This window comes from Heliconius melpomene, chromosome 10 (assembly GCF_056956725.1).
Source record: "Heliconius melpomene rosina isolate 202511_hmr_F chromosome 10, ASM5695672v1, whole genome shotgun sequence".
Lineage (NCBI taxonomy): Eukaryota > Metazoa > Arthropoda > Insecta > Lepidoptera > Nymphalidae > Heliconius > Heliconius melpomene.
Genome location: NC_140398.1, coordinates 12,078,292 through 12,096,733, shown reverse-complemented (window position 1 = coordinate 12,096,733; position 18,442 = coordinate 12,078,292). Strand labels below are relative to the sequence as shown.

Sequence of the window (18,442 nt, the reverse complement as noted above, 5' to 3'; positions counted from 1 at the left end):
TCATTAAAAAAAGGTATTATAACTAATATTTACAAATTATACTATTATTATTCTTAATAATTATAACTGTAAAATATGTAAATTTTTAACACAAACAAAAATAATTCAGCCATCTATTACATTTTATTGAAAATCTAGTTTTCAAGCCAGTTCTTATCCTCATGTAGTGTCACTACTTTTCACTAGATGGCGTAATCTCAAACCATTTATAACATTCCTAGATGGCGCTGAAAGCATTTTATTTGAATGTTATAATTTAAAAAAAAATCTCATATTTCTAAAAATACAGCGTAAATATATTTGCTTTTTCCCAAGGATTATACTATATGATATAACCGATGAATATGTGAAGATGAGAAATATTCACATTTTTCTTAATTCAAATAAGATAATAAGCTTGACCCGGCGGTTAGCGAGAGACGAGCTCGTACGCGGGAGCCTGGCTGGAGCGCGGCGCTCGGCAAGGCAGGCCCGCAGCCGCCGGCCGGCAGTGCATAGTTATTCGTCGCGGTGGCAGGTGGCACGACGCCCTCGCACAAGTTAGTTGCGTTCGCGTATCTCCCTCTTTTGTTTATAACACCTGTTGTACTTCCTATTTTATAATATTTTCAGCCAAAAGTTCTAAAAAGTAATAGCTAGATATAAAATGTGAACTTAAGGTGTTGTGAAAGTGTACGTTCAGAATACCGGCTACAGAAGTACAATTTAATGTGAAATTGTCATAAACTATGTTTGCGATACTCATGTGGATTCGGTGAAACGGAGTCCACTTTCCGTTCTCAGATTTGTAGGTATCAGTCTTCTTTTTTATAATTTATCCATTATTTTAAACATTTATCTATATAAAAAGAATAGATAGTGCACCTCCTTTGGAAGGTTCTGATGTTTGGAGTAGTGGTTACCAACAGCGGCCGTGGTCAGCCGCGACCACGAGTGAGTTGAACGCCCGCCGCGCCGCCGCGGCCAGTGTCACCGTTCATCCAATCGCAACCACAATATTACCTCACCTTGACAATAATGATTCTATTAAACTCGATTTAGCCACAATTGCACGAATTATATCCTATTTAGCCATATAGCAGCTGTAGGTATGTCACAGCATTCTGTACTGTTCTACATGACGATGTGATTCCTTGAAGTTTTGTTTTTTAATAGTTTATTTAAATATTCACAAGTCCGCCCGGTCTTGGTGGCTGCCAACCTTTACTCAGGCACCCATTTCGAATAACTAAGTAGTTCACTGTCGTCTTATTCAAGTGTCATTCAAATTTCGAGATTCTAATTCTAATATTTCTTTCTTCTTTTTTGTAGAATAATTTCTTTATTAGTCTAATAAAAATTGTTTTCATAATTCTCGGTCGAATCTGTTGTTTAATATATCAACGTATCAATCGGAAATAAAAAACATAAAAACAAAATACTCTTTATTGTACCATAGAAAAGACACATATACATGTATTTAATACATAGAACAGTACAATTGGCGGCCTTATCGCTAAGAGAGCGATCTCTTCCAGGTAACCTTTGGGTAGAAGAGAGAATACATTGTCTGAAAAGGGAAGGGGTGTACAGAGCTGATATCTAGTTTTACACACACATACATAAATACATAAATACATACATGGGTCATTCTAGCGAAAATACGAAATTCATGTCCTAATTGATTTTTTCTAAGTGGTTATGAAATTTAAGCAATTATTATTATTTTGTTACTAAGTATGCAATAGTGGATACATAATACCTATAAGACTTTCTAGTAAACTAGATATCTGATATTTCTTTTGCCTATGTTAACATCAGAAAAACATTCCCTCGCCATGTCCCAAACTCCAGATTCAAATACTCTATGGTCGCTAAATTGATACATTTCGCCAAATTTTATGTCAGACTTTTACTGATCGCTTAATATAAAATGGTTTTCTGAAAATATTCATAATTACAAAAAAATAAATAAAGGTAAGGCAAAAACAATAATCATTCCTTCACACTTGTGTTCACAGCCCATTTTTTAATGAACTATTTGAATTACATTAACGCACTCATTTGTTTCTGACAGTTGGCAGTGCTGCTAATAATTTACTATAGCGAATTCATCATGTGCGTGCACATAGTTTCTATTAAAAAAAGATTTAGTTCATAATTTACTAAGTTACATTTTCGGTCGTCATTACATCACACCTTATAAAAATAAGGTAATCAATTTTAAGTAATTAACTAATCAACGTTAACGTTGGTTTTGGTAACTTATAACGTGACCATAAAATGCAATACGAAAGAATGCATTTTTATGTGCGTTTTTGGCGGTAATGTTTAATTTCGTCATTCCCTCACCGTCATTTCCTCATAATTATCTGTAGTGCGGGAATGATGCGAGAGGAGGGAATGATTATTTTAACCGTGCGCTTTGTAGGCTTTTTGTGTTTTGGCTGCATTAACGCTAATTGGTTTTTGCTTTCTCGTCTTGGAGCTTTATTAACATAAATATTGCAAAAAAATCATTAATTAATGATACACAATTAAAATTTAAAAAGAAAGAGTATGATCGGAAACGTACAGAAAAATGAAGAGTCATCCTATCAATTTAGAAAGACTTCGCGAAAGAATAAGATAAAAGGACAAGTAAAACCTGTATCTGAAATGAGTTCAAGGGAAAAAAGACTAAAACGATAATGAAAATTAAAATTAAAATGTGCGCCCGATGGAGCGGGAGGAATTTTAAAAAGAACTGCCGGTATAGCTGTGGCTGAAGGCTTTGATACCATGAATTTCATGAAACTCAAAAAATAATAAATATATTACTCGAAAGATGTCCTTCAATAATATTAATTGAAGTAACCACCGCTGATATCGTAGAGATAGAAAATTTAGTAAGCCTATCAGAATCAATCGCTGCATTTCGTGGAACTCAAAAAAATCTCGAGTTCATAAATCTTTCGTGCAACGATTGCACTGGCAAGTGTAGTCATTATCATTAAGGGTATTACTCGTCTTCCAAGAATAATTCTGGTATGTAAAATTCAAACCCAGAGTGCATCGGATAGTAAGCAATGTTCAAAAGATATCCCTGATGAGAATCCAGATATAGATAATATCCCTATATTATCTACATATTATAATCTGGTCCATGTTATTATTAATAATAAAAATAATAACACTTTATTGCACATTTGCAATTGAATTATACATTTGATTTACACAGTACATATTATAAGATCAATGTGCAATGGCAGCCTTATCGCTAAGAGCTCTCTAGCTCTCTCTCTAAGAGATCTCTTACAGGCAACCAACAATACAAGATCTATAAAAAAACGGTGTAAAAAGTATTAAATGGGATGTTAAGACTTATCCATAGACATAGATGATATGGAGCATAGATGGACAAATTTCTTCAGTTTGTGAAGAAATTTTTGAAAGCGCACATGACTAGAGGTTCTATAACTTGGAAATAGCCGACATTAACAGATGAACAACTGTATAATTGGAATGATGTATTACAGAAGATTCAGCCTCCATCAATAATAAAAAGAGGATGCTACTTCGTAAGGGAAATGGATAAGGGTGATTAACTGAGTTGATCAAAGAAAGATTCTTGATATTTACATTTAATATTCTATTATTCTATTCTTGATATTCACATTTAATATTTTGTGTTTCTGAAACTGATTTTCATTGTTTTGGCGAATTGCCCTTTTTATTTAATATCAAAAATGGTACTTTTCCTTTCACTTTATTAGTTTGTAAGTAGTTTTAAATAAATCAATAGTGCGATTCGCAATACTTAAAACGCTGTGGTTTTCAAAAGAAAAGACAATGTTTTAAGTACAAAAAAATAACATTATTAGATTTGTGAGAAGAATTAATAAGTAAATGTTGCTTTTTCTTTGTTATTTAAAGTATAATACGAGATTTCTTTTGTCATTAAACATGTACTTTAGTACTTAATTGTCATAAATATATTAACACTCATTCCCTCACGTACCGCATCTTTCCCTCATTCTCAATTTTTTTAACTACCCTCTTTATCCCATGAAAACCCACTTATTTTGGGGACCACTATATCATTGATAATTAGTTGCATTAGTACTATAAAATTCACAGAAAAGAATAGTTAAATATTGCAAATATTTTTCATAAATTTTTGAAACCCTAATTTCGTATTTTCGCTAGAACGACCCACATACATAATACTTTGCTTTGCTAAATAAATACATAATACTTTGCTTATAAAATAATCTTTTTTTTTTTAGTTTAACATAAGAAACTCTTTTGTCTGAAAACTACTTTATATCTCCTGATGATTCTTGATCATCAAAATACGTTAACAGGAAAATCAGACGTTAGTCAGAAGTCAGGAGATATGGTAATCTGAAAGTGATTTGCAAACCAATTCCGTTAAAATAATGTAATTACATATTTTGATCTTTATAATTTTGTTCCATATATACCGTGTGAAACTGTTAAAATTCACACGGAATTACACAGCCAGTACTATTCAAAGGAAGCAATTATAAATATAAAAACGCATCCGACGTTCGTAGAAAGCTTTCGAATTTATAAAAAGTCGCCATTAAAATCAGTATTTATTAATTATGAATTCGCGCAAGGCAACTCGGTTGGGGTCAAGCCTCCTTATCCTTGAGGAGGACAAGAAATATGCGGTTCTCATAGCTGACCTTCCACTTGTAATGTTTCTCGATTCTTTTATCCTTTGCTCATTATTGAGGTTTAAGAGTATTCTTGATGTCTGCATCGCGCTTTCATGCAGAATTTTTAGATTTATTTATATATCCATAATTGTGTCTTCTTTAAGTAACAATGTTTTCTAAAGATCTATCAAAATTTGTGTTTGGTCTTTACTAATGTAAAGTCAAAAATACTTATATCTATATACACTATGTCTATGTAAAAGTAGAATTTTATGAGCTTAGTTTAATGGGAACGTAAGGGAAATTGTGTGTGTGTAATTGTGTTCCCTTTGTATATCGACGCACAACGCTGAAATTTGTCTAATCAGGCCCGCAAAACACTTGTTTAATATTATTTAATACTAATTTTTGCCTGCGGTTTCGTACGCGTAGTGAAATGAAAATAAATAAAAGTTATGCTATGACGCCTTCTTAGTGCCCGAGGCCAGTAGTAACTGGCAGGAGGAATAGTAGAACATGGAAACGTTTAAAGGGGTGTAACTATAGCTTTAAAGTTCCTTTTATCTAGTACTTCATCGTTCTTTTAGAATCAGTAGTTTCTATGATAAGGGAATTTAACCAAATATTTTTTTCAGCTTTTTATTTTAGTACTTAAATTAGTTTTACTCACTAAAACACTTGAGCTGTTAAGACAAATTTAACGATATCTCAAATATGTAAATTCGTTCTGCGGTTCTGGAGATATGAGGTAATAAAGAATATTACCTACATACATACAAGATACGCGCAAAAAAACATTACTCTTTTACAGTCGGGAAAAATATATAAATTTCCATTAAAATCGGATACGACTTTGGTAAGCGAGATTAGTCAAGTGTTAACTGTACCAGGATGACGGCTTACTTTATTATTAATTATATGATATTGGCCCAATTACCCAGACCTACGTCAGCGTAGCAAAGGTGAGGGCTATTAGTCTAATATGTAGTAAAGACAGTATGCGTACTCACGAACTTGAAAGGTGGTGCTCTTTCAGAGGTAACGCCAAATAAAGGTATATTGGATTGGTCTGGGTGGTGTCTTGAAATAAATGTAAAATTAAAGCCTGCTAGTATGTTGTTTGCCTCAATTTTAAACAACATTGCATGGAACTTGCATGGAAATTATAAAAAAAGTAACACACACACACAAAACAGTAGATCTATTTCAATATAATCAAGACTATAGTTAATATAAATTACTATATACTAACTATACACATTATATTATTAATTTTATACAAACAAAACCACGTTAAACGCTTAGTGTCATATAAATATGAATGTGAATATTAGCGGCGCGGCGTACCTACGGGTGCGGCGCGGACGTTGCCGGAGGATGAAGCCTTTGTTGCACAATGCCCATTTCCGATTACCAGATTAAATCGTCGCCCTCAAAGCGTTTCGGTTCCAATAAGCGTCCACGCTGAATGGAATATATTGTACTCTCGTAGGCATCAAAAACTAATAACAAGTATAAGTACATATACTTAGAGTTTGTTTAGTTATAAAAGCTCTTAATTTTTTTACCCGACTGTGCGACGCAAAGGAAGATAATGTGTTTATCGATCTATGTATGAATGTGTGCTTCTATGTAGCGTTGTAGAGGCCAAAACACCTTAGTATTTTCTTTTAGTATGTGCAATTATCATATAATATTTTAATAACGATTATTTATCTTATAGATGAAAGTGAGGTGAAAGCGCTTCTAAAACTTTATATCACCCGCAACGCCAATACATCTAAATAACATAGATTGAAATTTAGAGCTCGTCACGAACAATTTGCGGTCAAAAACTTGTAATATCAATCGAACTAATATCGCCTCGCTCTCCTTACCGCCTCACGCTTCGCCTCCAGAAGCTCTATGAATTCCCAAAGTTTACTTATTATTTAATTTACCCTCTCGTAACACGGGTGGGCGCTTCATTCGCAGTCTGTGAAACGACACCCGCTGCTTCTGTTCATCGTTGCGAAAGTTTAGACGAATTTGTGACGATCGCGTTTCATTAAGAGGTATTTTCGTATAAAAGGAACTGCTTTCATTTCACAAAGCGACTGCGGTGTGTGTATAGTATGAGATTATTTTGGAGAACCGTTTCATTAGTCGCATTCAAAGGTAAAGCATTCATAATAATTATGTAATCGACAAATATTTATTACTTTTTACTTAATGTAAAGTTAATTAAATAGATAGAACTCACGTTTATATTGTACCTATGTACACTTGATATTCCGCCAAAGATTTTGAGTATAGGAGTATATAATTAACTAACCACTTGCCAAAACCACTTCTTATTTTTTTATTATTCTGTAAAAAAAAAATTGGGAAACAATTTGAAACCATTTTTGTGCCCTACATTATCCAAAAACATTTGGTCAATTTAAAAAATGTTTTGTTTAATTTTCATATAAGCTGATTTTTTACATACTTATGCTGTTTATAATAAAGAATACACTTTTAAACTAAATTGTGTTATATTTGTTAATAAGGTTATATTTACAATCAGAGTAAATATATTGTTTATTTAAAAATCCAAGTATTATAATAAGGTAAAAATGAATTAATTACTCTAAATTAGTACAGTACAGAAACTATTTTCATTAAGGATTACATGCGTTATATCCTTAAATCAATTACATCCAGAGCAACACGAACACCCATTCATAGTTAATAGAAACAATTAATCTTGTACACGGGATTTCAACGAGCGCGTTTAAATCTCACACTAGTGCATCGTTCATAGTCTAATGTGCTGTGGCCTGTGGGGGAAAGGGAGGTTATTAAAATTCCATTTGGAGGCACCAAGCTCGACAGGAACCTAGCTGGGAATCCTTATTTAATAACTGCAACTTTTTAATTAAGCCTCCAGTATAAATACATCACAAAAAATAAAGAACACACTTCCTTGGTTGTATGGTTTCAATATATTAAAAATCGTCACAGTATATTTTTTAAGAAAATAAATATGTAACATAAACTCTTTCCGTTTAAAGTTTTATTTTTAAGGATTTTTATTTTTGTTGAATCATGTAAAATGAAATAAATGGTGTATTAATATTTCTTTAAAGATTTATTCTGAGACATGTAATATTTATCTACTTATTTCTATCGTTAAATACATAATGTAAAATATAGAAATATCAAGTTTATCATATACTTATTGGAATGTATCATTTTACAATGTAAAAAATTGAGCAGAAATACATATACATTTTTTTAGCTTCATGCTTTATCCTGAGAATGGCGGTGTAGGTAAAAGGAACCTGGGAACCTAATGTTAAGACTTTAGGTTCCCAGGTTCCTCCGTTCCCATTAAGACACTTCCGTTCTTCATTTTCCGCCGAATCAATACTTCAGAACAGAATTGATAATTTCACATTAATCTTACCTGTAGATTGTACGTCTCCATGGATGAATTCATTCTACACGCACTATCGATTTTAGGACAATGCGCTGGCGTTGGCTGTAGTGTGTGTGGCAGGTTCACTGGAAACAACGATAAAAAGGAAACTATATTATACTGATATAGTTTAAGTTAACCATATTTTAACTTAAAATAGATAATTTTAAATAATATATCTACTAAGTAATTTAAACCTAATAACAAGACTAGTTTTTTTGGACAGAAAATTATCGTACAGCCTTCTACATAATAAAAAAAACCATTAAAACATTGAACTAGTTAATTCCCAGGCGAGTTTGAAATTTTTTAAATAGTGGGCGGAGTAGGGGAGTGAAGGTAAGCCTTAACGTGGACCGTCTGATCTCAGTTCCTCTGATTGTTATGAGAGATCGCCGCAAGCTACCTGCGGTAATTTTAGAGTCGAGGAAATTACTCTTAATAACAAACGTGTCTTCTAATTTTTGGAAGTAAAAACTTAACCTCTTCTTTGAAATGAACACTTGAATTGTATTGAGGAAATATTATTACTGATTTTTTTTTCCCCATTTCTTATTCTTATAATTTAAAAATTTCCTTTTTAGAAATTCTTTGGCACTTTTTGTAATTTAATAGTGTACGACGTACTCGTATGTATGTCGCCAGCGTTTATATCATTTGCAAGCAATTCTCTAGCTATGCTCTTTGGCTCCATTCCAAATAACCATTCGAACCCAAGTAATTTGCTAACTTTATTTCATGTTATACATCGGCAACTTTGTTACATTTGCTATAAAACTTAAATTGTTGCTGATTGTTTTTTTTGCAATATATTTTTTACTTATTATAAAAAAAGACATAACAATTACACACATCATACAAAATTGATTCTTTCAATTTCATTTCCTTAAGGAAACGAAAGATAAATGAGAGATTATCTTTGTTCTTCTTTCACTCAAAAACTACTGAAAGGATTTAGATAAAACTTTACATAGGTACGTATATATCAGAATAATTATACTTATTAGAATAATTTTCATGATATATACTGAACATGTCCTACTATTATTATTTATATGTAAAAAATATGAGGATGGATGCTTGTTCCAATCTCACGCAAAAACTACTGAACAGATTTAAATGAAACTTTATAGTAGCTTATATGTATATCAGAATAGCACATATGTTACAATTAGTTTAGAGATATTAGGTATATAAATAAAACAATATATGTAAAATTATATGATGTTATTAAAGAAGTTATTTAAATTTCTATCGAAGCTTAAAAATTACAGTTTATAACAAAGTACAGTGTAGATACATATTGTACTATGTATATGGTACTAACTGTATATATGGTACTATATATATGGTACTAACACTTACTGTATATATGGTACTAACACTTGCGTGCAACTTATTGCTACATAAAACTCGAGCATGGTTATTTTACTTAATAGGAGCAAGCCTGTAGCGTTGCTGTTTAATTTCGTATTTCAAGACAATAATAGACCAAAAATTTGTACAGCTTATCACTTTTACGTTAAATAAATTATTCAATTCTATTAAATGTGCCTATTAAGTTGCTCATTCTGAGACAGAATTCTGAGATGCTTATTAAGATCTCAAGCTTTGTCTTGCTAACTGCGTAGACATTTACTCTGTTTGTCTTTTGTTTTCCAACCAAGCTTATCATTTCTACGGTGCTATTATTCTTATTACTATAAAATTATGTTATTTATTTACATACTAGAACCTCAGCTAGCATTTTTCTTTATAGCAGTTTTAGAAAACAAAAACTCATTTTGATTGATGTCAATAAAGCGTCTATATTAATTGCGTAGCTACAAAGCCACCATTCCACCTTTCAAGCCAGTGAATCGAATAAAATGGTTCACGTGCTGCTGGTCAAAGGTCAGATTAATTATCGATCTAAATGTGTCGAGCTTTAAATTTTTTAGCAGGTTGTTTATATTTTAACTAGGTAAAAGAAACTATTGAAAAATAATACTATTTATACAAGCGTAGCTTGGTCTATAAATTAAAATTATATTCAGGTATATTTTGTAGTATAATTAAATTAAAACTTTTTGACCTTTAGTCCTTTGGTACCTCCTACCGACCCGTTTCTAACCGCACAGTTGTCACAAGCTCAAATATGATCCTCGCCATCTGGATACGTGGAGTGCGAGTAGTGTGCGGTTTTGTAGGAATTTCCCTTCACGCGCCACCTTAAAGGCTGACAACGCACCTGTAGCTCCTCTGGTGTTACATGGCTTTGGCGATCACTTACTATCGGGCGACCCTTAAGCTCGTTTGTCTTGTTTTTTTCTATAAAAAAACTACTTTTCCCATTATGAATTGAGAAAACACGGCGTGAGGGTGGGTTTAGTTAAATACATAATACGCAATGCAAGAGATACTATACTCTATTCACTATGGCATGAACCGATTATCATGAAACTTTGTACACTTATGCTTAGAGGTATACCTCTAAGTATATCTTTCTTATAAGAAAGACACTTTTTACTACAACAGAGATACTTTGTAGCAAAAAAAATATTACAGAAATATTACCCTTTGATTATAAAACTTTAAGCGAGCGAAACCATGTATAAGTCTCTAGTAAATGATAAACAGAACGGTAACAGAGTGAAAAGTCATTGTTCTCATATTGCTTCAACACGTTCAATGATCAGGTACGAGTATGACTCCAAGTTCAATACAATGAATTTTCGTTTGACGTTCAAAGTAGAATTTTACTTTAGTATGCATGGAAGAGGCACGTGACGGCATGCGCAGGCGTCCGCTCGCACCTATACTTATTTGTCACTATAAATAAAAGCCGTATTAAATTGGAGAGCATAACGTGAATGTAAACCTGGGATTGTATTTGCGCCATGAGGATAAATTTACTTCTTTGTAGGATTAAGTGCTTTCCTTTACATTGTTGTAATAAAAATTAGGAAAGTCGCGAATTAAAGTTTTTGAGATTTGAGATTTGATTTTCTTCTTTTATATTTAAACTAACATGTATGAAATGTTAACTGTTACATTATTTTTATCCTGGGCTCCTTTCGTTTATTTGAAGATGTTTATTTGATTGTTTTTATGTTTAATTACTTAAGGAAAATAATTTATTAAAAATAAAAAAAATTGCAAAGAAACAAATAAAAATAAATTATTCCCCGCTAATGGTGATCAGATCCACAGCAATCGCCTTTAAATACATTGTTCTACTGCGGCACGACTGCCTTAATTTAATATTACCTGTATTTAAGAGATTTATAAGTAGATTTTTTCTAATATAATGAAAATACTCAATTAAAACAGAAATTAAATATTTTTTTGTGAAGCATGTACAGACAATGTAATGTAATGTAATGTAACAAAATAAGACCGTTTACATTTCTTTACTGTCTACTGTCATAGGAATACTCAACTTAGTCAAGGAAATCCGTTAGATTAAGCATTGCTAGAGTTTGTATACTCTAAAGAAATATAAGCTAACTTAATTTTCTCTCTGTACATGCCACACAAAAATGGTAATATATAAGATATATGAAAATATAAAACTTTTTGTAAAATAGTGGAATTATAACTTTTCCAAAGCGCGCTACAAAGGCAGGTGGCTGTCGAATAAAAAATAAAAGCCTTCAAAAATTGTCACGATCATTTATCTGTCGCCGTATGAAGCGCAGTCGTAATTTCTCTTTGCCTTTATCTCCTTTACATATTGACTATTTTATATGTAATTCTGTACATTTTTATTTAATTGAAACAGCTGTTGGTTCATGATAGTAAATACAATGACAGGAATTTAAAAATTTAAATACATCCTCTGTGGTAGTGGAGTACAAAAGAAACCCTGTGTAGTGTCATTCCATTTTCTTTTTTTCAAATATTTTAGAGACATTGCTTTTTTAAATTTAATAAGGTTACAAGGTAGTAATTTTCATATAAGTTCATAGATTAAACTCCTATGGTGTGATATAAAAGGTTTATGTGAAATGCTTAGATGACAAACAAAATCAGAGTATGCTAAGTTACAATAGGTATAAACATCTCTGGTTATGGTTTTAGAGCATATTAATTAAAATAGCAATGTTGGGAAATAATATTTTTAAAAAATAAAGCTTAAATCAAAGACTACGCGATTAAATGACGTTCAATTTTATCAGTGTTCGGCGTAAAGCTGTGTTGTCAATCGCGAGTCTTCTTTTTGCCTTCCGGTCAGACAATGGCGGGAAAATGTAGTACGTGTGGGGAGCTTGGAGTCAATAGAGGGGGCACTAATCTCTGCTGGGGTCGTTTGGATTAATTGTTCGTATTGCCGTCTTAGTTGTTTGTTCCGAAGTTCTGCTTGTTACAAGTTTGGTGATGCACTAAATTCTTTTCACGGTTGCTTTTGTAACTTTTCTCAATCAGCAATATTAATGTCTCTAAGATAAAATCTACTACTCGGGTTCGACTTTTATGGAACTCTAAATTTTTTTTGCAGTTTAAAAATATGATCTTCGCGATGATCTTAATTTGTAATATCAATTAAATATATAAAAATATTACTGACATATATCTACGTAATCTATATTTATAATTGTATTAAAATATTAATTGTCATTAAAAGCAGAAATCCATTTTGTAATTTTTGTATAAGAGCAACTGTTAATTAAAAAAACTTCAAAAAAATCCCTTACTCGGCACAATGAACGTAGATGAATGCTGTGCTATATATAATTGTATAGGTGGGCAAAAATCCGTCAAATCCAATCCGCCTATTAGGGAGGGCGGCGCCTTACTAATTAAAATAAAATTGTTAAAACAGTGAACATAGCGCGTTCGCCTCGGACTAACTTTTAACGAGGATATATTTGGTTTCGACTAACCCTTTGGTGATTTTACTATTCAGTCTGGCTGCAAATAACTCTGTAATTGCCTTCAAACAACTTCTGGCTTTGTGGGGATCTCGATGTTGCGTCTATGTTTTGAAATGCCTGAACCGTTAATAGAAGATCGTCACTATTGCTTTGGGCATTCCCAATGTGTACCTAGTATATGGAAATATAAGTTGTAATGGTTTACCACAGTCATAATAGCAAATACATATATTATAATTCAAAGTTGACTGCGAGTATCTCAATTCAATGTCATAATACTTTTATTTCTTTTCAGTAGGTGTCAACAAAGCGGCAGAATGATGGAGTGCCTCTGTCCCGCGCCGCGCACGCTTGCTTGCCGCGTGGTCCTGCTCGATGAGAGAGAATTGATGCATGAAATGCAGGTACTTTTATAACTTTTGATAAAAACTTTTTTTGTACAAAAAATATTTATCATAGCTGAATTGGAAATTCAAACTAGTTTTGAAAATAAACCAAAAATATATGTTCTAACACCTAAGCCAACAAAACCTCTAATACATTTTATATCAGAAAATAGAAAGCTTATTTGAAAACCGGCCTCACGTCGACGGATGTCCCGACGGACGCTGTCGGTATTTTCAATTTCGCTGTATGATGAAACAACGCGGATTTTTTGTCCGTCTCTATTCGCGTACATTTGAAGTGCAGCTATTCCGAGACGAATTATTTGAAGTACACCCAGGGGCTCAAGAAAGGTCTTTTATATGCAGGGCTAGGGTCCAAGGTGCGGGCGATGAATTCTCTGAATTGTACGTCGACTCTATGAATATTAAATTCTATTTGGTTGACATTGTCCTGGCGTCTTGAATGTAAGAACTGTTCGCTAGCGCCCTACGCACTCGCACTATTCTTATGCAATAAATCACTTATTAATTATTTAATATTTAGTCATTTTTATTCTTCGAATTTCTAAGTTAGAACTTCTTGTATTAGTTGCCTTAATAATCAGTATATTTGTTTTCTTGTCTTCTCAAGGAGATATGGTAAAAGTGCATAAACAGTAACCTAAATAACAATATAAAACTACAATCGAACTTTTACGATGTGATATGTAGGTATATCGTAAAAAAAGTATGAATTTATATAACAGAAAATATAAAAACCAGAGAGCACATTTACTTAGGTTGAATCTTTACTAGAAATTCGTATGTCGAGCAATTTTCGTAGATATGGCGGGTTGAAATCGTTTGTGTCGGGTAAAGTAGAAACGGCGACAGATCGACGTTTCTGCTAAATTGTATGGTTATTTTAGATAAATCGCCGTCCTTTCCTTACAGTTTCCCCATTTACAAAGGAACATTTGTCTCAAGTGGATTCGGTGACAACTTTTCTCCTTCCACATTACCAATATATAAAGATTTATTTGTTCTAACTAGTGCCATTCCGCGTCGGGACGCCGGAGTGATTACTCTCGCTAACAAATTGCATGATTAAACGAATCTTATCGATGTTTGGAAACCAATTTATCTGAGTGTTCTATTATTGGTGAGATTTTTGGGAACATTTGTACGTCATGAATGAAGCGATTGGGAACTAAATTCAGATTTACACAAATATATCATCTACTTTTAGTGTGCAATGGCCAGTTTATTCGGAGATAATTATCTGTATAATATCACTTTCGTTATTATTTTATGAATAATGTTATATGTTATTTTTATTTTATGGTTATTTTAGAAGAGTTAGTTGTTAAATTGTGAAATTAATATGTTATTTAGAAAAATCGACTGTACATACATATCTGTACATATATCTCATAATGTCAAAAGATTATTTTGATGTTTTATATCATTTGACATTGCTTTTAAATACAAAAAGAAATAGAGCTTACGAGTAAAAGGTGTTGGTTGGACGTTTGTAAAGAGTATTGTAGCAGGAACAAATTGAGTCGACAGAGGTTCACGGTCTGCTGACTGCGTAGATGCACCTTGTAATATCGTACTTCGTCTTAGGTCTACTTCTTGCTTGTAGCTTTTAAATAAGTATAATGCAATCGTAAACAGTATACAAAGCCCACTTTTTTATTAATAAATTTATATATATTAAAATATAAATATTTAATATAAATATTAATCATTATAAATATTTTAAAATATTGTAAGTTGTGAGATAACTAAAGTACGTAGCTGCGTAAAATTAATATTCTTCATGCTAATAGATGATTTAAATTTTGTTGTTAAAAGTTGCATCATAATTAGTATAATTTTATAAACAATCGCAATCGATAACTTAAACTTTTTGGATACACTTATTAAAGAAGAAAGCACTTTATTTTTGTAAAGCAAATAATTCTATTTATATCACCATAGTCGAACGTATACTAAAAGTAATGAAGTCTAGCCTGAGGGTATAATTAACGTGCAATAAGGCACAAAAAGATTGAAAATTAAATACCGCCATCGGTGAAGTGTTCGTCGTTCCACACAGACCAAGAGGATGGCCCGCGGCGGCTATCGCGTGCATGCGTACCACCACCACCACCACCAACCCGCAGCAATTGCCGACGGATTTTCAAATCGTTTGTTGTTTTTCGAACTGAGCACACTGTAGGGAACAAACGGGCTCTGTTATTAAATCATTTATTATTCAACCTGACGAACTGTTTCACAATTTTCCCACACTGCCGTTCGCCATAACGAACTGTAGCTATGGCCGTTTTTGTTATTACAAATACACCGGTGCCTTGGTTGTTGATTATTTTCAATTAACATTAAATAGATGCGGTAATTATTTCGTATATTAATGATTGTATGTTTGTGTATTTGCATTTTGTGTTGCAAAATCGTTACTGAGTTCCTACTATTTATAGAGTTTAACATGTAGTTTATTTACTGATATTTCTCCTTATAAAGATTATTAAGTTTTACCCATTATGTATATTTCTGGTTTATTTCAAATAGATTGAAGCCTCAACGGAGTGCTTGTTACTAAGTTCTCTTTGTCTACAAAATTCATGATGATTAAAAACAACACTGTCATGATTTTTCCAAAGTAATAACACCTCTAGCGAATGCTCGCATATATTATCTGTCCGTCAATCAGTCACGGAAACCGTCTATTTATATATTTAAAGCAATCAATGACTTCCTTTAATCATACTAAGCAATGATCAGCACACACAGATCCTCGCGTGAGAGTTCCGAGCTTCAATCCCTATTATTATAATGCCAATATTGGCCGACTACTGGTCTTGCAAGTTGCGTGAATGAGCTTAATTGTGGAAAGCCGGTGCTGAGAAATGCTAATTGGAGATAGTGATGCCAGTATCGTGGGATCGATTTGCATTTGATTACTTACTGCTTTCTTTTTTTTTATTAGAAATACCAATTTACAATTAATATGTTTTTTAATTTTATTATTTATTTTTAATTTTTAATAAGTTTATAAATAAGCTAGGTGTGCAACGCAATTATCGATTATTTTGTAATTACGGAAATCGGAACCGGAAAAATTTTTTATTACAATAGTAAAGTGTACATTAAGGTAAATTATTTTAATATAAGATTACCATTCAGTTTCTCTAAATTATTTCATATTTTGGTACAAAGTTGAACTTGAGTCGAGCTTTTTTGCTATGATACAGATATAATATAATTGTAATGTTTTAAATTGCATTTAATGTAATTGTTTTATCTATGAAATAAAAATAAAACTTGAGAAAATCTGTCTAGTAGCTTGAAAGACATATAAGAAATATGACTTTTATCAATGCCTAGGCGTTATTGAATTCAATATAGAAAATCCAATAAAAACCAGTCTGTTTAAAACGACCATTAAAAACATTGATTTGATAAAACCAAGAGACCATTAAAATATAACTAATGCTAACAAAAAAAAATTAACATACACTTCTTGTCGACAGGATAATAGTACAGGACAAGCTCTCCTCGACGTGGTATTCCGGCACTTAGATCTTCTAGAGACGGCTTATTTTGGCTTACGTTACGTGGACCAAGACAGCCAGACGGTAAGTACATGTCGAATTTATTACCAAAGTGAATATTCTTGTTTGATATTGTTAAGTTTGAAACTGGAGAGGTAATGCGTGTGCTGCTCTATACGTCTAGTTTAGTACTAGGAAATGTATAAGACCTTGCCAAAAAGAGTTCAAAGCTCACATGTTCAACTTATGTATAGTTATTTCAAATTACATAAGCCGTAGTGTAAAATTTATATGTATTAAAATAATTTCATTTAGTTTTATAAAGGCTGGAGGCTTTATAATAATATTTTATTAGTATAAGACTATCGAATGTTTCACACAACTGATATTACTGAATTGTCCACTAATGTTTACAAAATTTTTGACTTTAAAACTTCGATTAGAGTCATTTTTTTTTAAGTTATATCGTTCTAATATCGCTTCCGTAGGACAGCTAGTGTGTATTGTTGCTAACTGCTGCAAATGTATCAAACGTTTATTGATAAAACACAGAAAGGTACGAGGACGACGTGGCGCAGTCGCACAAGGGTGTGACTTTAACGCGACGGTTGTGGGTTCGATCCCCACTCGAGGGAATGAATTATTATTTCTTAATATTTTCATTTCTTCGCTCTGGCAATAGAGTTGAGTTCCACCATTTAACACACACTGCCTTGAAAACTTCGGCGGAATGTGGAGAACTTTCCGCCGAACACTAGGTATAAGGGAACGGAGTGTCTTAACTGCATCCACTGCTGTATGCGGAATACACCATAATACAATACAATACAATACAATAATATAACTGATTTGATTTTTACGGTATATTAAATGTCTGATATTATAATAAAAATAAACTTAAAAAAATCCCTTTCTGCACCATAATTGTATCATGAATAACCTTAGAAAGAGGTAGCATCAGAACTTTTATTTATTTTGACTGTCAACAAGGGTTCCTTGAATATACGTACGTACTTGTATTTATTCAATATAATTTTGTTTCACCAGCACTGGCTTGACGCGGGGAAACGATTACGGCGCCAACTTCGCGGCTCAGATACGCACACATTCTACTTTGGAGTGAAATTTTATGCCTCTGACCCGTGCAAGTTGCTAGAAGAGATAACGAGGTACGTATAATAACTTATTTCATAAGAAATATAGATTTCTCATACAATTTGTACTGTAAAAGTAAAGTGTGCATTGGTGTTTTATATATAGCAAGTTGTTTAATAATACGAATACATAAGCAAAACATGTAAAATATTATTTTTTTCTCATTACTTCATTTAGCTTAAAATATTTATGAAGAATTAAAGAGAGTGGTTATTGTGCCCCTAAATGAGAAGCTGTTTTCGACGTAAAATAGTCCCAGACTATTTTAGAATTAATTCAATGAAATACGCGGCGTTCTTTATACAAAATAATAACGCTTGACCCTCGGTACAAACTTTGAACTTAATTAGGTCTCATTCTTATTACATTCACTATTCAATTTTCTTATTTCGCAAGAGTGCTTTTGTGGAATTTTTCA

The 18,442-nt window shown here is 32.4% G+C and overlaps 1 protein-coding gene across 11 annotated transcripts in view; it reads left to right on the top strand.

The window, feature by feature from the left end:
* Positions 1–477: 477 nt before the first annotated feature.
* The window catches only part of LOC146535671 (band 4.1-like protein 4), a 37,145-nt gene continuing 19,180 nt past the window's right edge, over positions 478–18,442 (top strand). For 6 of the 11 annotated variants that reach the window (XM_085191393.1, XM_085191391.1, XM_085191392.1 and 3 more), the window contains exons 1-4: positions 479–787; positions 13,240–13,348; positions 16,849–16,953; positions 17,917–18,038. In XM_085191393.1, the coding sequence (XP_085047519.1) occupies positions 13,262–13,348; positions 16,849–16,953; positions 17,917–18,038 (314 nt within the window). In that variant the 5' untranslated portion in view covers positions 479–787; positions 13,240–13,261. Of the gene's footprint in view, positions 788–13,239; positions 13,349–16,848; positions 16,954–17,916; positions 18,039–18,442 lie in introns of all 11 variants that reach the window. The other 5 variants (XM_085191398.1, XM_085191396.1, XM_085191397.1 and 2 more) reach the window with 3 other exon arrangements.